Raw genomic sequence first — 26,196 nt, forward strand, 5'->3', positions numbered from 1 at the left:
TTAAAAGTACAGGCTGTTTGACGAAACCCCTTCACTTCCCCTTTTCTCATCCCCATGATACCCAAAACCACTTTCCACACACTTTTGGAACCATGACGCAGCACGTACAGATGTGAGGGGGAACAGACAGGTAGCAGTGCCATTAAAAGAATGGAGAAAATCTACAAGGAGAGACAGGCGGAAAAAATAAATAAATAAAAAAAATCTGTGAGTGAGTGAAATTTGGAGACAACCGAAGGCCGCTGGGCGACTGTCAGAGTTGGCTGACTCTTTCCACAGGATTGCATGCCGCCAATACCTCGCTTAAAATCCCACAGTCCACAGTAAACACAATCTGGAAAGGACGGAAAGGCCTCAGCCTCGCCTCTATTTATTCCATTTCTAACGTCTCCTTGTCACCCTTTCTTTCGAAATTCATGACAGAGCTACAATGCATCCATCCATCTACTATTTTAATCAAAGAGAAAGCAAAGTGCTGCTGCCAGGAGAGCTGCACAGGAAAACAAATGCGATCTTCCTGTTAATCACTGCATTAACAAGAAGTTGACAGTCTTGAAGCACATGCTGGGGAGGGGAGCCACTCTAGGTGTTGGGTAATTGTCAGTTGTGCCATTGGCTATTTATTTATTTATTTTATTTATTTATTTTTTAACTACTGTGTCAATGTCTGTTTGACTCCTGGTTTCCAGTTGCTCTCTACCTTTAAATACAGACAGAAACAAGAAGACTCTGGATGAAGGCGAAGGAGTCTACCTATTACCAGTGCCTGATGAAGTGCTTAATTTTAAAGGTTAACAAGGGAGGCCTAAAATAAAATAACATGAAAACACACACAAGCTCCTTGACTATTCTAGAAATTAAGAAAATAATAAAATCACATTTGGTGACTTTGAGGCAAGAAAATGTTTTAGAAAAAAAAAAACAACTTACCAACACACAGCAACTTGTCAGATTTATTCACTTGGCCCTTTTATTAAAAGAAAAAAAATCTGTTTAATCTCTTTAACTGCAGGTGCAAGGATCCAGTTTCATTTTCCAACCAGAAACATTACAGTTTTTACTGGCATTACACTTCTTAGCCACACCTCTAAAGTCTAATTGGAGCGTAATATTTTCGTTCAAGTGCTCCATTTTATCTTAGTTTCTATATTCTGTCACTTTCATTTTAGCCTACAGAGTAGCATACTATCTTTTTTTTTCCAGATTTCTCAGATAAAGCCACAATCTCAGGGCGCCACACACAGAGAAACTCTGAAATCCCATTAGCATTTTGCTTTCATTATTTTTAATCAAACCCTGAAAACTGACACATATTAATTAATATCCATTACCAGTTTTTTTGCCCCCTCTCCCAGAGAAGACGTTCGGGGGGGAAAAAAGAAGCAATTAACTTAACAAAATAATCAAAAAAATTGTTACAGAAATCTCTGATAAATGTCATGTGAGGTCCCATCTAAATGTAAGAAGTGTAATACATTCTTGCTGTCATATTCCATTAAACTGCTATTACAGTCTTGATAGAACTATTAGTCACTACATTATTAATAACATTAATGTATTTACATTTTTGGTGTACAAGCCTGCTTTCATGCAATAATTTATGAAGGCGACTTCAGATATGTTATAATGTTCCCCATCGAGCCTCTTTTGTGCTTATTATTGATTGTGAAAACAGTCAAAAACTCCAAATCTAATATCCCTCTGCCCTCCCCCATACCCCTTAATGTATTGGAGTGGTCTGTTTACATTAAGGACTGGAATAAAGTGCATTTACATCTGAAGCATAAGTTCATAATTTACATTCTAACATTTATTAGAGGTGACAAACGAGCATTTGGTCCACTCGTGCTTTTCCACAATGCAGCACTCATTCAATCCATATAAATTACAGCTGGGATAGGGAGTGCAAGAGCAAATTATTTTATTATATGTATGCATGTATGACTCTATAGGGGGTTACTAAGACAAACAGGGAATTACTTGATTAGGCCAACCGTGGTTTACAAAGAAAGAAATATGAGACTGAGGGTTAGGCCAATGAAATTTTAGCATAAATGTTTGGCTCTTATTCAAATACCTAAAACACACAGACTGCTGTATTGCCGTGGTACTACACTGCACTACTGTGCATTTCATACAGGGTAGAAACAGCTCTTTTAAATATTGCCGTTCCAATAGCTTATCCTTAGTTAGCACTAATATTATTCAATTAAAAGAAACTTGCCTAAAAGGCAGTATTATATTACATAATTAGACAGGGCAGCATTTTCAGAAGTGTAGTTACAAATGCACTGAGGGGATCCCAGCATTTGAACAAATATCTAGCGCTGTAGGGGAGCTTGCCGACAAATTAACAGCTAATAACTTACTGGGAAGCAAGATAAAAAGAGAAAAAAAAATGTTCCCCAAAGTGTCAATTACAAATAATTTTTCCTCTGATTTCTACACTTGTGAAAGCACGATATGCTAAAAGGCATTTTTAATAGTGTGCCAAAATTGCAGGATATCCATTTCTTTTTTTTTAAACGCTCTGAATTTATTAAGAAAGATAATTCAGCATCGGCAGCAGGACTGTTTAGGATGGCTCCGAAAGCATACGACTCCCATCTGAGAGCATTTAGTGGACTGATAGGAGAGACAGACAGGTGCAGGGACATGGGAAATGAAGGAGGATTCAATCAAATTCATGTTCATTAAAATCCGAGGACATCACAAAAATGAGAAAGATGCTGACAAATCAAAGGGTCTCAGTACCTGAATTACCATAGTCATTTACTTATTAAAGCCAGGATGCTTCGTGTCAATCAAGAGCCATCACATTCTCCATTTGCAGCGGAAAGCCACTGTAATTGCTTCTCATACTAATCAACACAACTTGTGTAATTATGCCTTGAAAGTGACATTGGAGGCTGAGAGCGATGTGAGCAGTCTTGACAGCAGAGACATCTCAGATTCATCAGGAGATTTCCAGCCTCGCTGCAAGGAGACAAGCCACTCTCAGACCAAGTTACTCACTCGAGCAGTTTACAACCATAAACACAAAGAAAAGATGATAAATCAAGCCGAAGTAATTACAAAGCAGAATAGAGAGTATAAAGGAAGCTCAGCTCAATAAGACCACTTTCCCAAGTATATTGAGGCAAAATGACTACGCTGTAATTAAACTGGTGTCGTATTTCTGTCATTTCTTAAGTAAACATATTGTGACAGTTCACTAAATTGTGGGAGAATAGGAAATTACAGCTCTGTTATCATGCTGTTTACATTAATATACTCGCAGAGACAAAAAACCCTACAAATAAAGTTCTAAGTATTCATTAAAGTTTATTGAATTCAGCTTAATCACAGACTTTACATATGTCTCCAAAATGAACTTTGCGTAAAACTAACTTCAACATTTCTCTGCGCACTGGAAAACTATCCAAACCATATTCCCAGGCTGCATCTGTCACTAGTCACACTGCGGCCCAGCCAGGAAGGTCAGAGCGAGGTCAAATTACAGCAACAAATCAAGAGCCACGGTTATGACATTAAACTCCATCTACAAAAAAAAAGGTGCTTATTTTTGACATACAGTGGCAACAGCTGCTTCTTCATTTACTGGGAACTTTAGAGTGAATTGAAGGCCTTGCGTCGCTTTCGTCAAAAGACTGAAAACGCTATTGTCTGGGGCTGGCAATTGGGATCTAGTCCGGCTCAGCACACAAGGCAGAAGCCACAAAATAAAAATAATTTATAAAATGGGTTGGACTCATCTGTGCTCATCCCTTTCAAAGAGGTGGGTGGAACCATCACCAACATCAAAAAGGAGTCAACTGATAATTCTGGCATTCTGCAGGGGAATAAGCGTAATGATTTCATTTGCGAACAGAAACGAAGATGAGGGATTTATGGCTCATAAAAAGTTCAAACAACAGAAAAACCAAAATCTTTGTCTGTGTCATTCCTCGCTCATGACCTCCAAACTTCAGCACATGTTGAAGGCCAAGTAAGAAAATGCTCTTTTGTGGCCAGATATGAGAAAAACAAGTACATTTACTGACATAGAAAACAGAGGCTTTTACAGGAAAAGCCACCGTGATTCACCCCCTGCGTTCAACTCTAATGAGTCAAAAAGTGTGACCTGCACTTAAACAAGAAGTCACAGCCAGAAGCTGTAAACTCATTTTCCCCCCATCCAAGCCAGCAACGTCGGCAGGACCTGGAAGATGTGCTCCGAGCATGCACGATAAATCTGACGTGAAATCATAATCATAAAAGCAATTAGCTGACCCTGCGCCACTCGTCCTTGGACATGACAGTGAGAATTCATACAGAGTCCTCTAAGGAGGCTGGCTGCCGGGTTGGGCGAGGAGGGGGAAAAAGTGCAACACAGCAACAATAAAATGGAGGGCCCTTCCTGTGTCATTAACCACTGAAACAAACAGCGCATGATGCACAATGAGCGCTGTGAAACAGAGAATTGAGCCTTGATGCTTTTCAAAGGGAAAACTTCCCCGCGACCACTAAACTCGACTGTGCCGTGCAGATGTTCCTTTTGTAAAAGTGCGGGCACAGAGACAGACACAGTGCCGTACCACTTAATCCCCACCCCCACTACGCATTATATTACATCACCTTGCACTACCTTGCAGTGTGAATACAGCTTGCAGATTACATCTTAAACGAACTTATTTAGAATCACCACAAAAACACGAAGGCGGGCGCTTTCGACACCTCTTTGATCTGTGCTTTTTGCAGAGTGTGTCGCATGTTTACAGTAAGCATGACAGGATACAGAGACTATTGACTATGAGATAGCAGTTGATCGGGTTGATCGGACCTTTCTCTTTCAAGGAGTGCACTACTTTTTTAAGAAATCTCTTTTCCCCCACCTTTGGCGCACAAATCCACACAAATCCACGCACACACACCCACAGAATATCTTGCCATCACTTCCCACTCAGTAATTACACCAAGGCCGAACTAGTGGCTGCCACCTAGTGACCGTCTTCCCCAATAATCATGAAATATCTCTATGGCTCGCGCCCCCACTCGGACCATAACTCTCCTTTACTGCAGACAGCTCCAATAAAGGATTACAATTACAATTAAAGTAATGAGCAAAGAGGAAAAAAGGAAAATCTCAAAGAAGGATCCCTTGACTAACTAAATGGTAGCCTAGTTCCTTGACAGAATGGAGTTACTATAGCAGGCTCATTACTGGCTCCCATTTCTTATTCTGCCCCAATAATTAATTTGGAGCATGTTGAAACCTGGAATTGTGGAAAAAAAATTTAAATAATAGCTTTAAGAGTGATGGATGTGAAATGAATTGAAATATGATTGTCAAATTAGAGATTCTCTTCTTGTTATTCTTTGCTTTATGGTGGCTGAAGTGTAAAAAAAAAAAAAAAAATCTACTGTATGTACAGTTTTAGGTTAATTTGTAGAAATCTTCAAAAGATTTCTACACTCACTCACATACATGCATATTTAGGGTAAACTGATATTAAAAGGAGACATCTCCTTTAAACACATGTTCCATGGGAAAAGTCATTGAGGGCAAAAAATAACTGAGTCAAGACCCGAGAGTAACCTCTGACTTCCTGGTATCACCACTGTGTTACATTTGTGCTACACCCACGCACATGCGAGGAAAAAAAACCCTCAAACATATGAGCAACATCTGTCTGCCTGCAACTCACGGGACTCAGCAAAAGACCCATCAGGGAAGGGAGAGGTGAAATGAGGAGAGAACGATCCAGAGAACAACAAAAGGGGACAGCGACAGCAGTGGTTCCTTCATGTCTTTGGCCACACCAATTACTGTTGGCAGGTCCTCTGCCAGCCAGCCAGGTCCCCCACAACTTCTGCACTTAACACACTGTTCCTTTTATTCCCTCTCTGTAGCGAGATGGCTATTGCAGAGGGGCTACGGAAATTTGGAGACTGCTGAGCCAAAACAGATCACTTCAAAGCGGCTTATTTAACGCTTGCTAAATTTTTCATCACAGTCGCTTAATATCCTGGGGAAGGAGAGCTTTTGAAGTTGCTGTGAGACCGGGGATGTTCTTCTTACTGTTCTTTTCCCCCTCCCTCTGCTGTACTAAAATCCCCAAACCTAAACACATAAAACACGCCCAGTTCACACTATCTGTGTCTACATGTGCAAAGGGTACAGAAGCACCTACTGCAAACAAAAAACCACACGCTTTCATACCCACAAACAAATATGCACTTCTTAAACTGAGGTTGGATTTTTTTTTCAGTGCAAAGAGTAAAGAACGGGGTAAACGGTAACCTAAATCTGTAAGAATTGCATTTAGCGATGACACATGACCCTTTAGTTTGTGATCCGAGGTAGTGAGAGTATTTCCAAAGAGTTCCGAGTTAATCGGCTCAAAGGAAATTAAGGAGCAGGAGTTCTAATAAGAAATATACAACTTTAACTTTATTATTCAGGACAATAATTAAAAACTTAAAAAAAGAAATGTACCTTTAAAGTACACAAGTACAAAGCCAAATTCATCCTAACTGTTCTTTCATATCATATAGTTTCTAACAGGAGAAAAGAAATGTAAACATTTTAAAATATAAATGCATAAAAACTATAATGCAGCTTATTTTGGTGAAGTGACTTTTAATTTTATTCCAATAGATCTGGTTAACCTGTCAAAATATCTATATTAAGTCAATATATTTGCCAATTCCTTCCTGTATTTTCATTTGGTCAGTGGAATCTTTGCTCATTAATAGCATCGTCATGTGTGGTAAGCGCAGGGTGTCACTACAGGGAGAGAGAGCACAGAGACTGGGGAAAGACTAGTAATAGACTGGCTGGGGTAATGGTCATGGCAGGGATGAGTGGGAGGGGGTGGGGATTTGAGATGGAGGTAGTCGGGGTAAGAGTGAGCAAACAGCAGTGCCAGAGGCAATAGCAGCGGCTGGCAGCGACTGGTATACCAGTCAACCATGAAACACACACTCACGCGGGCTCTCCCACCCCTTCTTCTCGCTCTAACCTGCAGGTCCAGATATCCCTGTCTGGCCTGGTATAGTGGCAGAGGCTGTGGCACCGACCCCTGAGCTGGACCCTCCTGCCACTGAGGAGGGTCCATGCCGTGCAGTGTGCCAGGGCCGGCTGATCTGGGCGAGGTGAGTCAGAACCTGTTAACATGACTGGTGTCCCCAGTCTGACATGCACATGTGCACATAGATGTTATGCAAATGTGTGTGTGTGTGTGTGTGTGAGTGTGTGTGAGTGAGAGAGAGAGAGACTGCTTTTTCTTCTTTCCTGCCCTTCCAACCCTGCCAGCACTCCCTTTCCTCTCATCCAGATAAAATCCTTTCAGACACAAATTTCAATTATTCACCTCATCCAAATAATGCCATGTGACAAGAATTATCCCTACTGTAATAATCCACTTAACTGGGAAAGAGCAGCTCATCAAAAAGAGAAAGGAGAAAAGGGGTTGGAAGTGAGGGTGGTGGTGGGACTTGTCAACTGGTCTCAAATTCCTCATAACAAGAATTTCTTCCCTTTTTTGAGGAGACAGTCTTGAAGCGCACTGGGATGATGAAATTGAAGTAAATTGAAAGAAAGCCTGGGAGAATGCTCCCACAATCAATAACCCCAGGATTAAATTAGCCTTGGCATGAAGGGATGATGGGGGGAAGATGAAGAGTGAATGGTGGTGAATGACATTGAGACATGTAGGCTGAACAATACAGCACGTCTATAACCTGCATGCTGTGCCTATACAAGGACAGTGAGTGTACCTGGGATGGATTCCATCCCACTTAGCAATTACCAAACATTCCTGGTTATAGTCATCGCTTGGGCCAAGCATGCCTTATAAACACTCTGCACATTACTGAAGAGAAAAACTGACATTTATTCTTGTTAAACACCACCTTATAACACCCTTTTGAGGGAACAACACCTTCAAGTGCCCTTTGTGTTTGCATAGGAGTCTACATGGTGAAGAAACTCCAAATGAGCAACTTTCTCGACCCATTTCTGACACAGACTAAAAGGATAAACAAAGAACAACAAAGATGTGCAGTCAAAGTTTTATGCTATGCATGATTAAAGAAACTGTGGAACCCAGTGCTGCTGTTAAAATAGACCATTTTCCTCTCTAAAGACCAAGAACATAAAGTATACTCTCATTACAGCTTGGGGACATCATTGTGATGTATAAAGTGACTGTCTGCTAATTGGAAGCCTTTAATACTGGATCTCCCTGGGGAATGTGTAATACAGCCAAATAAAAGTCTTTAAATTATCAGATCTTAAGGTGGGGGGGAGAGAAAAACCATCATAATCTTCCTCAACTATGCATCACCAGATCAAGCCAAGAAATTAGAAGATTTTCATTCTTTCAAAATCCCACGAATACTTGAGTTTTTGAAAAATCCACACTTCTGAGCACTAGTATTAAGAATCACAGCGTGTGCCATGTGAGAATATCTGAAATATTATTTCCAGCCATTATGATACCTTATTCATTGCTTTTTGTTTTCTTTACAGGAAATGTAATTTAATATTTGCATCGTTTGATCCAAGATGCTATTTCTTTCCAGCTCTCACTTACATTAGCTTCATTTAATGTTTTTGTGGTTACAGTCAATGTTTCCTTACCAATAATTCATGTAATTGAGATTAAGGAATAAATTCTTACCAGTTCTTCTCTGGGGCTACGTGCTCCCTCTTTTCCAGGCAGAAGGCCAGGCTGAGAACATAATCAAACATTTGTATTAGAGTGCCATCTAGTGGAAAACAGAAGTAATGTCGCTTTGAAGCTTGGTAACTATGGTCGCCCTTTACAAGCACAGGGTATGTAACATTGCTGGCTTTATCTGTTGAAGTGACAGTATTCGGTTATTCAGGTATGGGACACTTTTACAATACTAGGCCTCAAGGCTTCATTCAGGCATATCAACAACATTTATACAAAGTGCTTGAGCACTCTTTCACGCTTGGCACATTTCTGCAAACTGATCAGGCAACTCTTACACTTAAAAATTGCTCAGTTTATTAGGATCCCCATTAGCTAGAGACTGAACCCTGTCAGAGCCTGTGTGAAGTACAGAACACAGTGTTATCTGCTGCTAGATCCTGATCAAAACTGCCTGAATTTTGGGGATAATTTACTGTGACTGAAGTTACTTCTGTGGTGTCAGGTACATAAATGTGAGCAACTCTCGTGCATTTGAAAAGCTTTTGGATGAATTGTGCTGCTGTATGATTCTGCAGGTATGTAATAAACAGAGAAGAAAGAGTTCTAGAAACAGCTGCAAGCAACTACCTACCTACCTAACTTCTTGTTAGCTTTTGTCAAAAGTTAACTACTGTCATAACTCAGAAGTTTTTTTAACCTGTTCTCATCATGGTGAAGAGTTTAGCTTCATGCTGTACTCCATAAACATTTCCCTATGTACAGTAACAGATGGGAAACTGTAGAAATTGTGAACAAGGGAAAATTCCCAACACAAATAAATTGATTGTGGAAACTGAAGGGTATCCATTTCACTGTGATGTTTATGGAGCAGTGCTTGTAGTAGAATGTGGACAGATTTTGTTCTATCGGCAGGAAAATAAATAAATTAAAAAAGGCTATTTTTCATTTCCACAAGATTGGGTAAGAAAACATTAATGACATAAATGGACTGGTTCTTATTTAGTGCTTTTGTAGCTTGCCATCACCAGTGTGTGAGTGTGTTTGTGAATGGCTGGATGACTGAATGTAGTGTAAAGCACTTTGGGGTCCTTAGGGACTAAGTAAAGCGCTATACAAATACAGGCCATTTACCATTTTCTATGTGAGCACTCAAAGCACTTCATTTGCCCATTCATACAAACACTTTTTTTTCTAGGCCTTAGCACTTTCTATGGAACATTCACACACATTCTGATGAACACATTAGAAAGCAACTTGGGTTAGGAAATTGCTTAAGGATACTTGGGCAAGCACAATTGAGCAACAGTCTGTATGCCTACAATTAGTAGATGACCCTCTCTACCTCCTGAGCTACAGTTACTGTTTAGAGAATTTTAAAAACAATAAAAATGTATTTAAGGTGTTTAAGGTGTAACTAAGCATCTCTCACATATGTACATAAAAATATTTTGCATTTCTCTACAGCATATATAAACGTATATGCAAAAAGTAAAGGTGTCACTGGTGACATACATGAATAAAAACGTTCGATGACATTTGTTTTGGGGGGCTGGTGAGTTCAAAGATAACACTGTGACTGCAACCCAACAGAGACCATCAGGTTTATTTGCCTACACTGACCTTTGAGTTGCACCTACAGTTATCTGCACACAGTAAGACGAGGCTACACGCTCAGATGCAATTGTACAGCTGTACCGTTTGATGACAATGGCAAATATAGTAACTATGCCATATTATTTTCGACACAATATGGCAACTCTAAATGACGCCCCTTCCTGCCCACTTGTAAACACACTCATGTCTCAGTGACAACTTTTGCCTCGAAACCTAGCTAGCATGCTAACTAGCAGGCATGCTAATCTCTAACTTGATGAGCATTTCCAGGCACGTGATGCCAACGTTAAGACATCTAAGGCCCCGAAATATCTAAAACAGTTCACTACCGCAAATGGACATTAAAAAGAAACCGCTTTTAATGCATATAGAGACCTGTGTTATTGCCTCAGCTTGGTCGTTGGATGCCATCTTCTTCTTCTGTTCCTTCTGCCACTCTTCTTATTCTGGTATATTTCTACCACGCAACATGCTTTAGGATGCACTACTGCCTCCTGCAGGTGAGTAAGGGACACTGCAGGATAAGTCTAACTCCAAAGTATCACTCACTATTCTTACTGTCTGTTATTAAAACGCTACAATTTAAAAGCACACCAAGTTAGGTTTTAGCTTCCCCATAGCACATTCTCATGCTCACACACCTTCAGTAGATCTTATACTGAGACCTCTCCATGGTCAATGTTGATGACTGTCTTTCTTTCATTGCCAAGAAAACTTCTCTTTTGTAAATTGTTTTTATTTGTCTGTTTGTTTTGTTTTTGTCATATTAGAGCCTGTTCTACTTTTAGACTTAATGTCAGCTTCATCGTTTCCTCAGCTGAACACACCCTTTTGCCTAAAGAACAAGAAAAAAATCTATACAACAAAGCCAACAGCTTAGTCACGAGGTGTGGTAAGTCCCTACTTGTTGAAACGGATTTGCATTCAGCCACCAGATAATAGCTTAATATGTCTTTGCCCAGGGCCCCTTCAGAAACCATAATACTTAATGAATTCACAGCAAGAAGATACTATTTATTTACAGTAGTTCATAAATAATAAAAATAAATAAATAAAACTATAAAGTCATTTGCTACAGCAACCCCCTAAAGGTTAGACCCCTAAATGCTAGACTTACAGTATTAAAATGATTGTTTCAGGTGATGTAAGTGGTGCATTTTTGAACCATATAAAGCAGTCTTCTTTTCTCTCTCAACTACTCTCTTTAGGGGTTGCCACAGCGGATCATCTGCCTCCATTTCATCCCATCCTTAGCATCACTTCTGTCACACAACCCTCTGCATGTCCTCTGTCACTACATCCAAGAACCTCCTCTCTGATTCTTTTCTTTTCCTCTTGCCTGGCAGCTCCATATTCAGCATCCTTTGTCCAGTATATCTACTTCTCCTCCTCTGCACATGTCCAAACCATCTCAGCCTTGCCTCTCTAACTTTGTCTTCAAACTGCTCAACTTGAGCTGTCCCTATGATCTACTCATTTCTAACTTCTAGTTTCTGATTTTTAATTTCTGGTCAATCGTAATGAAAATTTTAACATCTTCATCTTCATCAACATTTTGCTACCTTCAGCTCAGCCTCCTTTGTGTGTGTGTGTGTGTGTGTGTGTGTGTGTGTGTGTGTGTGTGTGTGTGTGTGTGTGTGTGTGTGTGTCAGTGCCACAGTCTCCAAACCATACAGGTCTCAGTACCATCTTATAAACCATTACTTTCACCACTGTTGCTATCCATCTGTCACAAATCACCCCTGATAATCATCTCCACCCGCTCCACTCAGCCTGTACTGTCTGCTTTGGATGGCTGAACCTAGGTATTTAAACTATTTAAACCCACCCACTTTTCAGTATCTGTACTCCTGGTTTCACTGTTACACAAATACGCATTCTTTGATTCTACTGACTTTCATTCCCCTTCTCTCCAGACCATACCTCCACCTCTCCAGGCTCTCTTCCACCTACTCCCTAGCTATTTATTCTCACCACGCAATTAACCAACCAAATGTCTTTAAGAAAGAAAAACAAAAAAGAAAGAACTGAACTCCACTGTCAGGCCAGACTTTCTTTGGTCGCCATCTAGCGGTCATTTGCGGTAGTCCACCTTTGAGCTTTTTAACAGGAGCTACTCGGAAGGACATGTTATTATTCTCATATTTCTTATGTCTAGAGCTTGAAAATAGTTAATAAAAGATGTTTTTAAAATACACTCAAATTACCGCTATAGAGGTTATAGCGTTATATTCAAACTGTAAACACAAAGGCAGTTCTTTCTATGTATGTGCTAAACTACATATCCCAGATGCCATAGCGGCACGGCGGCAGTTCCGTATTCGGGGATAGTGGTAGCAGTTGATAGCTGCTGACGATAACTGTCAGTATTAAGGTATAAGAAAGCACAAAATCTGCTTCTCTAAACGCAGACTACAATGACGGATAAACCGTGTAAGGTGTGCAATTTCACACGACAACAAACGCATGGGCTAGTAGCTCTTTCCATAGATGAGCTTAAGAAAAAAGGTAAGTTGTCATGACTTTACATTCCTGAACTTTATCATGCTAGAGTTTCTTTTTAATAAAAGCGATGTATTCATTAATGTTGAACGGGTGTGTGACAGTTACGTGAAGTACCGTCTCACGCAGTCAAACGTTGTGGGTGCAGTATTTAAATGTTTAGTTTGCACTGGTGCTGAGCGCTAAAAGCGGGGTCTCATATTGCGAAAGTGAAAGAACTTCATATGTTCAGTGATTTGTGAGAGTGTTGGGAGGCACTAACATTACAACTGAGGTGATTATTGCTATTGCTGTCGACAAGCTTACTTATCTAGTCGTGTGTGGCAGCAGAAGCAGCATCACCATTTTTATCCATCGTGTTTAAACTTGCAGAAGCTAAACATGAAAAGTCATTGCTCTTCCTGCTCATTCCTAGAAGGCTAGTCACCAGGCGTTACCCCCAGACTTTTTTTTTCTCCATTTTTCTCTTTTTAATTAAAAAAAAAAAGGTTTTTAATAAAAGTGTTTCTACGTCTTTGATTGTTATGTGTCAGCAGAGTTTGGAGGAGGTCAGGCTGGGTCCTTGATTTTGAAGCCACCTACATGAAGATACTAGAAGTGTATTTCTGATTCTGATAAAGTCTCCTGTAACTGCCAGTGACAAAACTAGGATGCTATCTGAAAACCCCCCTCTTGGTTTTAAAGCTAGCTTAAAGTTATAAATTGCCTTTATTCCTATTCAATATACATAAATAAATACTTGTATATGAAATATTGAGCTGGGGCACTATTAAACTAGAGGTGCTGATTTATAGCTGTACAATTTTAAAAGCGAGTGGAAGTAAGACATGTTTTGTATTGCAAATAGGAGCAGCTTTGATGAAAGGGCTGGTGACTCTTTAAATGGACTGACTTGTTTGACATGTGGAAGTATGCTGAATCACCTGATGAACAGGTGGTGTCTGAGGTATTACTGCTTTGAATATTTGGCTTATGGGATACACTAATACTGATTGTTTTCCTCTGAAATATGGGCGGCACTGTCACCTCACAGAGAGAAGGATCTGTGTTGGATTTGCTGGTTCCCCCCCACAGTCCACAGACACGCATGTGAGGTTAATTTGTTATGCTAAACTGGACTTGCGGCCACCTCTTTCCACAACAGTCAGCTGGGATATTGAATCGGCTGGATGGATACAACCATATGGCTAAACACTTTGAAGTATAAAAATAATCTGGGACACTCTATAATATTTGTAGTTTCTCTGTTCTTTTAACAGGTCGACAGTGTCTTGGGTTCAACTCCAGTGACTCAGTCACAGTGGTCCTAGAGAATGATGGGACAGTAGTAGAAGATCAGGCTTACTTTTTGTGTTTACCCTCAAACACAAAATTCATGCTATTGAATGACAAAGAGAGGTGGTCTCCACCTTGCAGGAGTAAGCAGGTTTACTTTTATCTGACATTTTTCTGCATCCTTTTTTATCATCAATCATTAATATCCCGGGAATGCACCACCTTGTGTTGATTTGATATTTACTTTTTAGTTGATGGTGGCACAGCTTGGATGGCTAGGGATTCTGTGATGCTGGAGACTGATACTGTGGACAGCTCCAGTACTGTAGCACCTTGGTATGAACTGGCTCAGCAGCTGAAGCAGGACCTGACTACCATTATTCTCATGTCTGAGGCGGACCTACAGGTACCAACATTATATGTCAAGTATAAGAAAGTGATAAGTGTGTTAATCAATCTAAAAATAGGAGCCGCAAATTGTATTTTATTGTTTTGCTTTGCTTTTTCAGACCTTAGTGGATGCCCCATGCCCTGAACTAGCCTCTGCTTTGGGCTTCCAAGAGAAAAAGGCCCAAGAGCTCCAGGAGACGCTGCAGAGGGTTTTGGATCGAAGAGAGCAGGAGCGGCAATCCAAGGAATTGCTCCAGCTTTACCTGAAAACTGTGGAGCTGGAGAACAGACAACAGGAAGAAACAAGTCCGCCTTCTCAGGGAGGTACGGCTGTGTCATTTTGAGGTGGTTGCCATGTTTACCGTGTGGAAATAGTTTGTTGAGATAAAGATATGAAAATCAGATTTCCTGATTATTGTAGTGTGACACGGATACACAATATAAACTCTGTAACAAGTTAAGTCTTGCATAGAAAGCTGTTTCTGTGTCATTATTCAAACTGGGATACAGAAACTCCGTGAACTGCAGTACTGTGCAAAAGTCTGGAGCCACCTTTTATTTCTTTATATTTTGCTTCCAATGAGCCTGACTTATTTATAATTCTTCTAGGTTGCCTTGAGCAACAGTTTTTCCAACGCTGAAGCCTTGAGCTTCAGCTTTTCTGAAGCTTTTTTGACATTTTTCTTTGTGCATTGGCTGCTTTTGTTTTTACTCATTTTCAGTCCTTGTACCTGACCTTTTTTAGGGAAGGTTTTCCTCTGAGAGGTTTGTTAAGCCACTTAAAGCTGACCTATGAGACAAGCTTTAAAAGGTGCCTAACTCGAGGGATGAACCAGCGTTTTGTCTACACATAACAGACACCATAGCAAAGTACCAATGTTAAATTGAATCTTTGGGCGCTTTGTTACTAGCAGTGTGAGGCAAAAACACATTTGTTTCAATTTTTTTAGTTGAATCAATGAAAATGCCAAAGGTAAAAATGTGCCAACATGGTGACTGCCAAAAACTTGCCAAAGCTTTGGCTTTTCTTAGCATGGTGTGCAGTATGTCCTTAAAACATTTGAGTAAACTGGACAGTTGGCGGACAAAAAAAGTGGCAAAGTATCTACAGCAGATGAACAGTCTATGTAAGTCATGTCATGAAGAAATAGAAGAACAAATCAGAGAGCTGACACAGGGTGTAAGAGATGCTTCTGTGGTGCATCAGTTGTTCCATCTACTGTTCACAGAAGCCTCATCAGACATGGTCTCAGTGGAAGGGTGGCAGTCAAGAAGCCATTCTTATGGAAGGGAAAGGGGAGAAATGGGTGAGATATTCCAAATTATTCAAGAACTGGACTGAAAATCAACAGGCAGCAGATCCTATGGAGTGAATCTGAATTTGAGATTTTTGGTTCATATTGTCATCAGTGTCCACAGAGGGCATCAGGAGAGGGGTCCAAAACAGAGTGTCTATAAAACACACTGGAGGCTCTGTCGTGGTTTGGTGCTGCATTTTAGCCCGTGGTGTTGGGGATCGTGTCAAAAATGATAGAATTATGAACACACAAAAGTTAGTTTTTGATCCACCATGTAATACTGTCTGGAAAGAATCAGAATCAGAGTACTTTAAAAATTATGTGGGTTACAGTTGCTCGAAGACAGTAACAGTAACGGACTAAACTAATTAAATAATACAATATGTTACAAAGTTTACAAATTTAAGAAATAGTACTAACAAATACAAATCATTCAATTACAAATATCAAGAATATTACACAGGTGAAGTATATATGATTGACATTTAACTGTTGTGTGTAACTATTGCAGTGTTTACAGTGTATTAGGCGGAGGAGTTGAGGGAGATGGGAGATGGCCATGGGCAGGAATGATTTCCTGTGTCGTTCAGTGGTGCTTTTTGGTAATCTCAGTTTCTCACTGAACATGCTTCTGTGGCTAGTCAGGGAGTGGGTGGGAATTATTATCCAGCATTGTCCTTATCTTAGACAACATCCTCCTCTCAGACACCACCCTAAGGGAGTCCAGCTCCATCCCCACAACATTAATGGCCTTGCGGATCACTTTATTGAGTCTGTTAGCATCTGTGACCCTCAACCTGCTGCCCCAATAGCAATAGCATAGAGGATGGCACTGGCCATAACAGACTCATAGAAAATCCTGACCATTATCCAACAGATGTTGAAAGACCTCAGCCGCCTCAGAAAATAGAGATGACTCTGGCCCTTCCTGTAGAGTGCAACAATGTTTTGTTCAGTTTATTGTCCATGTATACTCGAGGTATTTATAGTCCTCCACAATGTCCACATTGACCCCCTGGATTGAAACAGGGGACAAGGTTTTCCTGGTCCTCTTAAAGTCCACAATCAATCCTTGATCTGATTGTATTCATTTTTCAGCATGACAGTGATCCCTGCCTAACAGAGCTCAGGTTGTGTTGAAGAGCAAAGGTGGTCAAAGTCAATTCTTCATATTTCACTATGAACATGGAAAAAGGAACAGCAATTTATTGAAATGTGCAAGCATAAACGGAAATGCAGTGTTTTTGAGACAGGCTGTGGTAACAAAGTGTCCAAAGATACAATTTAAAATTGATGCTCATCTAAGATGTCTGTTATGTGTAGACACAACACGTGTAACTCAAGATTCATCCCTTGAGTGAGGTACCTTTTTATGACTGAATGATTCATAGGTCAGTGTTATGTGGCTTAACAAACAAAAAACCATTAATTTGAAAAGGGTGCTTATACAGTTCCCTCTGCATAACAAACATGTAATCAATAGATGTGATCAATATGCATGAATACACCCAGCAAAATAATCAATATAGTCCCGTGACTATGAAGCCCTCAAGATAGGTAATGGCCCCAGATGTAGTTCTTTAGATGAGAGTCGGGGACATCACTGACATAACTTTAGCCAGCGAGGAGGGGTGGTCAAATCAGAAAATTTGAGAAAACAATAAATGTGAAAATCATACATAAACTTTCTCTATATTTAAGAACAAGAGACATAAATGGACTGGTTCTTATGTAGCACTTTTGTACTCAACCTAAGCACTCAAAGCGCTTTATACAACATGCCTCATTCACCCATTCATACAAGCAGCTTTTTTATTTCGATGCCTGTTTCAATCTAACATTAACACACATTCAAACACAGTTTATTTATTTTGCTGCCCTTCTATCTTAAAATATGTATTTTTATTTCTAAGTGAAGGAGGTTCAAACAACTGCAGATGTTATTAGTTAACATGTATTATTTTTCTTTCTGAATTTGTTATCGGTTCATTCTCTTAATTTCTCATGAGGGAAGAGCTGCACTTCTATCTTTTGGTCACTAGGTGGACCTGTTGTTGTTGTTTAATAACCCCACCTGAAATAATCATTTACTATGTTTAAAATGTTTTGAAATGTATCGAAACCTGTTTCAATATCTCAGGTGCCGGGGATGTGGATGTGCCAGATGGAATGGAGGTGGATTCTGCTTCTGGATTTATGTCCAGGACTTTGATGGTCCTGAAAGGCAAAACATCGCCAGAGACCAGGCTTTCCACTGAGGATCTGCAGGTAGCCTATTCACACAACTCTGATTAAGTCTGCCTCAAAGCATCAGCAAATAAAAACACCCCAAATGTGTACTTTTACATCTGTTGTATTGTAAATGTCGCAGAGAATCCACTCTTTCTGAGAACTACCAAGAAGTTCAAACTGCAAATTTAGACAGGCACCAGCAAATGAGGTGCATTTACATATCGCAGCAATGTGGGGCAACTCCCTTCAATGATCCTACGTCATCATATTCCCACGTCACTCCTTCTGCTGTAAGGCTTTTGTCGTAACACACCCCAGTGAGTCTGCTGCAAAATGATCAAAGCAAGCATGTGAAACTGCCCATCCTGACACACTTAAAACACACCCCTGCGTCATCAGTTCTGATATAATCCCATTTACTTTAGGTACAGTGTAAGCACAAGACTTTGTCAGCCATCTCCATTTGCATTCATAAACTTATGTTAGTAGGGCAAGCCAGTGTATCGCCTCATATGTTCCCATATCCACTATATGGAGCTCCCGTCTGTGTGTCTTTAGATGGTAGTGGCCAGAGGGATGGAAGCTATGGAGCAGGTGCTGGGCTGGGACAGAGCGAGGACGTCCACGCTGCTGCAGGCCTGCGAAGCTGAGCTGACCGCACGTCTCCGGCAGATTCAGGCAGTGCAATCCATCAGGAGCAACACACAGCTGCGCGGCAGCCAGCAGTCCAGCGAGAAGAGGAAGGAGGAGGGCGTCGAAAAGCAAGCCCAAGGCGGCAACTAGGCCGAGACTCTACCTGAGCACAGACTGATAAGAATTCACACTACCAGCCTCGGGGCCAGCAGAGTAGGATTTTTGCCCTGCGTTACTGATAATAACAAAACTGCTGGAATACATGAATCCCAAGTGTTGACACTTTGTAAGATTTCAAAACCACTTGAATGCTTTTGCCTCAAGAGGAAGCTGGATGATTTACACAAGTCATGTTTATCAAAGACATTAACCACTTGGGTCTATTTTTTTTTTTTAGCTGGTTTCTTATTTTGTGTTTCATGCTGTGAGAATAACTACAGATAAACAAATCTAAACTTAAAGCTATAACTCAGTATTTGGGGAGATTCTCTTACTTCTGGCAACCTCGCTAGTTGACAGAAAAGTTGCTGCGCCTCTAGGCCAAAGTCCAAGGTTCACTGTTGTGTATTTAAATAAAATGGGTCTTCTCATCTAACTCACATTTATTTGCTTTATCACAGTGAGAAAGTTTAAAAAGAAAGAAAGAAAATGTTTTCTTTTCTCCAAAAATGAAGAACTGTTGTTTTAAGGCTGCCTGTTACATTTATAGTCATCATTACACTTTTTTCTTTTTTTAAAATTTTGCCTTCTGCTGCCCCTTAACTATTGCTATGATTGATGGGATGCACCGCATTTGAGATTTTAGATCTTCAGTTTACGCAGGTAAAAAGTTACTTTTAATTAGTTAGAGTAAGCTAAACACATAATTTAGCTTCTGCTGTTTTAAAGTGAAAATCTGGTATCCAGGTCATCCTGATATTGCCTTGTTAATGCATTTTTAAGTCATATTTTTTTTTAGCTATTTTTGGAAACTGCATTAAAAGTCAAGGAATTTTTTAATGAGTGTGCTGAAAAATCTTGAAATATTTGTCAAAACTGTGCATCCTAATGCGAAATTTCACTGTGTGATGTTTTATGGAATCTGAAAGAGGAGAAGAAATACCTCATAAATAATGGTAAGTGCAGAAACGGGAATAAATACAAAGGGGGGGGGGGGGCCAAAATTGGCCAGATATGTTTGAATTGGTTACACAGACACGTTCATTGCTTTAATAATAAAAAGTTAGATACATGTTCATTCATATGACCCCTGTGTGTGTGAGACATTGTAGCTTATTATGCACGAGTCTGCTGGCAGTGTGATGTAAGAGGGTGTGGACAGCGTGTGCAGTGTCCATGTGACTCATGGGGATGTATCTTTTCTCATGCCTGTCATCTGTGTCCTGAACAATGAGCACAAATGAAGGATCTGAATTTACAGAAAGACCTCTTCTTTTTCGTGTTGTGGGGAAATTACAATGTCACTGCCAGCTTGTACTTTCATATTAGATGCCCTTTAAGTGCAGCATTTGTAAGCAGCTTATAATTACTCGGTATTGTGTCCATGTATGCCCAAAAAAATAAAAAGTTGTGCCTCAGCTCATCAGCAAGAAAAACTGCAGGTTGTAGGAGGCTGTTTCATATTAATTTTCCACAAGTAGCTAAAGGAAATTGTATATGGTGGTGCATGTTTATACATGTTACATGGTGGAGGAGGGATTTATATATATTTTTTTTTTCATTAAATGTGCCTTCAGACTTTCCATAGTGCTGTTGTCCCACATTATTGTGACAGATATTGAAAGCATTTAGAATCCAATACAATCCAAATGGGAAAAAAAAAGGAAAAAGTTCAGTACTTTTGAGATTTCCTCAAAGGCTTTGCACTGTAAAGTGACACAGCAGTAGCGTTTGGCCTTAAAACCAAGGGATCTCCTTAGTGATATTGAATTTGAAGACTCTAAACACCTATTAGTGAAGGTGAAGGAGTATGCGTGGTCAGGAACATTATTACCAATGACAAAAAAGCAGCAGTCTCTGATATTGAGACTTTATATTTCTCTCTATAGCAACTTAACTGAGTTCGTGCACTAGTGTAATAGTGATGGGCATATTAGCTATAAGCCTGACAGCCTACTGGCAGCGTGCTGCGGCTGGATATTTTTCAACAGCTGGTTAATGGGTTTCATGGTGTGCGTAATTCCTGTGGAATTAGCTCCAACTAGGCTGGACAGTTAGGAGTGAGCGCGCGAGAGCACAGGAGCGGTCAATTGCTCCGTCATGTCTTACACCTTCCATGCGCATTAGATTATGACTTAACGGCGCTCAGGTAAGAACTGCAGGTTTGCTCGGTAAGCACACAGGAGCCCCGAGGGCTGTCTGGTATTTAATGCTGTAAACAAGCCTTAATCCCGCGTGGGCTGACAGTTTACAGCGCACATGTCCACACAGGACCTCGTATTTCTGTTGGGTTGAAAATGACGAGGTGATCTGTGGGTCAGTAGCTACACATCATGCTCGGGGTTGTTGCCTACAAACTACAAAATATGTGCCTGGGAAAAACAGCTCAATCAAAGCTAACAAACTGTGGTTTAAGAAAGTCACACGTTCACTGAAAAATTGCGCTGACCTAATTCTGCGGGAGAAGGAGGAAGGAAATCAAAACACTGGAGCAGAAGAAACAATAAAAATAAATCAGCACAAGTATTTTTCTGTCACTCACTGACACCTTCAGACATGCACTTTTGAACCATCTGAGGGGCACGCGGCTGGAGGAAATGTTGTGTGGATAAGTCATTTCTTTGTACTAAATAACCCTATAATGATTGTTTTGATAGAGGAGCGTAGCCGGGATTGTTTAAGAACAAGCTGCATAATGTATGAAGGTTAAATGACTAGCATACGGCGCTTATTGGACCAGACTTACTGACATCTAGACCCTCTTAAATGATTTTCTTATTTCTTCAATTCCTTGGCTAGATTAGAGGATGACTGAAATCACCCACAGCAATTTGAGGAAACCCAAGTTAATGAAAATGCTCGTCTGACTGCACACTGTTAGGTTAAAAGTTGGACACAGTATTTATTGTAATGAGCAAAGAGGATCTAAATAATACAACAGTTTTATTTTAATCTCTTTTTATTGTCTATGTAACAAAGAATAGCAAGATCTTACACAAAATAAGGACAATTAGAAACAGAGTCCGTGAACTGTAGCGCCATCAGTCTGAAGTCAAAGAAAGGGTCTCTGCCTCGGTACTGGTGTACTTGATCTTCCATCCCTTGTTTTTTCCACTAGAGTCGGACCTGAACTCAACGTGCACGTCATAACTTCCCGTGTGAATCCGATCTGGTGGCGTTGGGCCACAGAAGGGCCCATACTCTTTTCCAGCTGTTGAAATCTTTCATGTCGGGACATTAGATAGAATTAAAAATAAATAAATAAATAAATAAGCAAGCATGATTGAGTCCTAACTGATGTCTGGCTAAATATGCATGAAACCGCAATAGCTATACAGTATATCACCCAAGCAGGACAAGTCAGTGGCAAAACCACCTCCACGAGCATGAGGAGGAATACATTGCTCATTCATTAGCTTGTGTGTGTTCAGACTTTGGAGTCGCACAACTGACCTTCAACATATCATACGGACAGGGGGCTTCTGGATGTCCTTCTATGTCAAAGGGTTCCAGGAAGTTCAGGATTATTCTGGAGCCCTCTGGCAGACGGATGGTGTGGTTGCACCGGCTCATAGGTGGGTAGGGGTTCGGATAACCCGGACTACTCAGAACCCCCGAAGGAGACGTCAGCACCTGGCTCTGGCACGGCACTGCGAAGGAGACTCGTGCACTAAAAGTGATCATTTTGAGGCACTGATTTAACCATTTTGTAAAGCTGTACCGACAGCTGCTGGGTTCTGAAGTGCTGGCTTTAAAGAGTTTTTGATTAGAACAAAATAATTGTTTCACATCAATTGAAACATTTCCTGCCATCATAAATGATGAGATTCATTTAGGTTTTGCCTTTTTGTCCCAGCAAATGTGCAGATGTTGCCTCAGACAAAAACAAATGAGGATTGCAAAGAGGCAGAGTTGCTGTAATTCATATAATTAGTACAATCTGTAGGCAGATAATCATTTTTGCCTATTCATCGCATGATTTGTTTTGTCACCCTTTTTCCTCTGGCAAAGAATAATAATTTAAGGCACATCAGCTCGTAATTGTGATTAATTACCTTGTGTCAGTACATTATTAGTGCTGCACACAGGTATCAATTTTTAATGCCATTTTGAAGTCGCTTTTCCCTCAGGAATCGACAGTAATTAACCTCGCCTTACACCAGCTGGCAGAGATCAACTACTTTGTGCATCAGTATGCTTTTTCAGTCTGAAATAAGTGAGCACAGGCCAGCTATGACAAAATGAAATCCAGTACGGAGCACCGGCAAGTGTGTGCCCTGTGTGAAATATCACCAAATTGTTTTTTTTTTGGGGGGGGGACATGTTTTTTTTCCTGCCGTAGTAGGGAATAATGAGAGCATTTTGAATGACAAATGAGAACAATTAGACTTAAATACAAGTTTACAACACAGCAGTCTGATCCCATTTCTATGCTCGTCTTCAAAAGTCTGATAAGGAACTATTCGTATTTTAATGGCCTTAAAAAAACCCAAAGACACTCTGGGGTGTGCTGCTGTGCCAACTGAAAGATTAGGCCATTTCATGTGTTTACATCGTCAGTGAATGCAGGCAAATTGAATGCGTTGTTGCTAATGTCTCAAAGAGGTCAGACGCCTGCTTTTCTTCACTGTAAATAGTGTTTGCTGTTTCAGATTTGAGAAGATCTGAGCAGTAGCGTGTTTAGCTCCAGAAATGCCCTAATTACAAATCAATATAGTCAGACAATGTATACCAAGTTCTTAACGTTGCACCCTGCTAAATAGCTTTTGACCCACAGTGATTGAGCTCAGATAAACATGCCTCTTGAGCCTCGCTCTGTATCGTTCTTACCTGTGCAGGATCTTCTGTTGTCATGGAGAAGGTATCCTTGTCTGCACGTGCAGTAATAGCCACCGATGTAATTGTGGCAAAAATGATCACACACTCTCTCCCCTTCTACCTTGGACAGGCACTCATTGATGTCTGTGACAGAGTAAATCAATAAATATGCATCCCCTCCCCCATCCATGAACACACCTGAGATTGCGTATAAATCTGCTAAAACCTTTAGCCTTCCAAGCAATCTGATGATTATTTCCTTGATTTACATCGCGCTGAAGTGCATATGCCATCATGGCCTTCAAAACTTGTTAGAGATAGAAATAAAAGACACTTTTCTAACTCAGGTGCATTTACTGCAGTGGTTCTCCAACTGTGGAGTCCCATTGGTGGAGTATAGAGCCAAAACATGTGGAGTGGAGTGTGGAAGCCAAGAGAAAACTGGACTGAAGCTAAGTTAACACACTCTGATGCTCTTCTGATGGTTCTGATTGTGGATGTCTGATTTTTTTTAAAAAAGAAGAAGAAGAAGAAGAAGTGGGGATGTGATCAGTGAGGGGTCTTTTTGGCTTCCGGACTGGGGCACAAGGGTAAAAGTTTGAAAACCACTGATTTACTGTTAAAACTTACACAGAAACTAAATGAATCTGGTTCATGCTAAATCTGACTCCCAATTAGCTGAAACTAAACAATGATCACAAAAACAGTTTTTTCATAGGCTCTGCAAAAGTCTCTCGGGTGTGCCACTGCAACCAATTAAAATAACAGTTTAACTGTGGGAAAACACATTTTTTTGTTAACTTCAGAGTCATTTAAATCCCAAGAGAAGATAAAGAGGAGGGCCTGTAATGAAAGCACCATAAATAAATAACAGTTACATTATATATAAAATTAAGAGCCTTCTAAAATAATTTCTTCATGTGGGGCATTATTCCTGCTGTTTTCTAAATATTACATTGTATTTGTAGTTTGCTGTCTGACTTTATTAATGTGAATTAATTAAAAAATTGCTGCATATACCTGTGAAGACTGCATTTCAGTAGAAACCTCACTACTCTTTGTTCTGTGTAATTACAGCTGAGAGAAATGTGTCTCCCTTCTGGCAACAAATGTCACTATTTTGCATCACCTTCTGAGGTGTAAAATGCTTGGAAGCCGGTGAATCGTCCCTCGTTAGAGTAGTCACTCCTAAAGACCACTGACATGAGGTTTCGGGCTGACAGGATGATTGTATTCCTCGGGGTGCTTTCATGGTTCTTCCCTTCCTCTCCGCAGAACCGCAAGGTTTCATTCCCCTCTGCCAAAACCTGGTTTGACAAGGTCAGAGGCCTTTTAGTGAGCAAGCTACTGATGCCAAGTCAGTGCACATAATGGGATGCTGACTTCCTCCTACATGTATCTGGATGTAGTCATATTCACACTGGTCTGAGAGTTCCATGCTGAAGTGGGTAAAGTAGAGTTTGACCCTGTGGCCATCTGGGACAGTGATGTTCCACACTACGTGCTGGTTGTCAGGGTAAGGCTGGGGGAAGTTGGGAGAGGTGAAGCTGCCGTATAACCCTGTCATTTCCACACTCAGCGAGACATGGAGTAGAGAAAAAAGAACAACAACATAGAGGCCACTGGGAAAAATTAGGTGTGATGGCAACAGTTACAAGGATTGCTTTGTAAAAATGAAAAACTAGCACTCACCCGGTCATGTTGGGTTCTCATTCCCCGGACAGTGCCTGTGTAGAAATGGTTTGCTTTCACTAATCTGGGGGTAAATGAACTCAGCTGTCCTGCCTGGTTGACATTTAGGTAAACAAAGTGAGCGAGACACATGATCACTTTGTTTTCATTCTCCACCTTCTTCAGTTTGGAATAAATCAAACGGATGTATGACAGCAGATTCATTTCTATGAGACATTCTATACCATTGGCCACAATATTTTACTACAAAGATTAGAACATGTCCTATGTATTAAAAGTACTGCACTGCAGTGAATAATATCTCTCTAATAGACTCCAGCTTGTCTTTACACATTAAGAATAATTACGGAGTTCCACAGGGTTCTGTACTGGGACCAGTTCTATTTACATTATACATGCTTCCCTTAGGCTAGGTTATTAGAAGGCACAGCATACATTTGATACCAAGCTTTATTTCTAAATGAAGCCACATGATACACACCAATTAGTTAAATTGCATGGATGTCTTAAAGACATAATGACCTCTAACTTAAAATAGTTAATGCATTTATTACTTCTAGGCTTGACATTATTATCAGGCTGTTCTAGGCAAGGCTACTGGGGGCTTCCCTTATTGCAATGAGTGATTCTTCTTTACTTCTCTCTCCTGATTCCCTCTTCTCTTTTCTTTTTCATTCACCCCCAACTACTTGTGACAGATGGCTCCCTCCTTGAGCCTGGTTCTGCCAGAGGTTTCTTCCTTTTAAAGGGGAGTTTTTCATTTCCACTGTTGCCAAGTGCTTGCTCGATATTAAGTGAAGCAACTGTCGTTTTAATTTGAAACTATATACATAAAATTGAATTAACTGAATATATACCGTGCCGAAGTGTTGTATCACTCTCAATCAAATATCCCTTGTACTACACACAAATGTTTA

At 40.3% G+C, this 26,196-nt stretch overlaps 3 protein-coding genes across 3 annotated transcripts in view; 1 reads left to right on the forward strand and 2 right to left on the reverse strand.

Annotated features, from left to right (window-relative positions):
- pex14 (peroxisomal biogenesis factor 14) overlaps positions 1-10,759 on the reverse strand; it is a 45,321-nt gene extending 34,562 nt beyond the window's left edge. Inside the window, exons 1-2 of the mRNA XM_080897945.1 lie at positions 10,656-10,759; positions 8,667-8,717 (exon numbers count right to left, since the gene is read on the reverse strand). Of these exons, the coding sequence (XP_080754071.1) occupies positions 8,667-8,717; positions 10,656-10,691 (87 nt within the window). The 5' untranslated portion in view covers positions 10,692-10,759. The remainder of the gene's footprint in view (positions 1-8,666; positions 8,718-10,655) is intronic.
- Positions 10,760-12,572: 1,813 nt separating this feature from the next.
- On the forward strand, positions 12,573-19,205 carry dffa (DNA fragmentation factor, alpha polypeptide). The gene is made up of 6 exons (XM_080899036.1): positions 12,573-12,788; positions 14,042-14,200; positions 14,309-14,463; positions 14,567-14,771; positions 17,886-18,013; positions 18,536-19,205. The coding sequence occupies exons 1-6, from the start codon at positions 12,698-12,700 to the stop codon at positions 18,758-18,760; spliced, it is 963 nt and encodes a 320-aa protein (XP_080755162.1). The 5' UTR covers positions 12,573-12,697; the 3' UTR covers positions 18,761-19,205.
- A 2,605-nt stretch (positions 19,206-21,810) lies between these two features.
- Positions 21,811-25,287, reverse strand: masp2 (MBL associated serine protease 2; the record flags this gene model as incomplete). Its single annotated transcript, XM_080897675.1, has 6 exons — positions 21,811-21,990; positions 22,223-22,419; positions 23,600-23,731; positions 24,717-24,894; positions 24,987-25,209; positions 25,280-25,287. 6 exons carry the CDS (start codon positions 25,285-25,287, stop codon positions 21,811-21,813), a joined length of 918 nt encoding a protein of 305 aa, XP_080753801.1.
- Between the last annotated feature and the right edge of the window lie 909 nt (positions 25,288-26,196).

The sequence above is a fragment of the Rhamphochromis sp. 'chilingali' genome (assembly GCF_963969265.1).
Source record: "Rhamphochromis sp. 'chilingali' genome assembly, chromosome: 12".
NCBI classification, from domain to species: Eukaryota; Metazoa; Chordata; class Actinopteri; order Cichliformes; family Cichlidae; genus Rhamphochromis; species Rhamphochromis sp. 'chilingali'.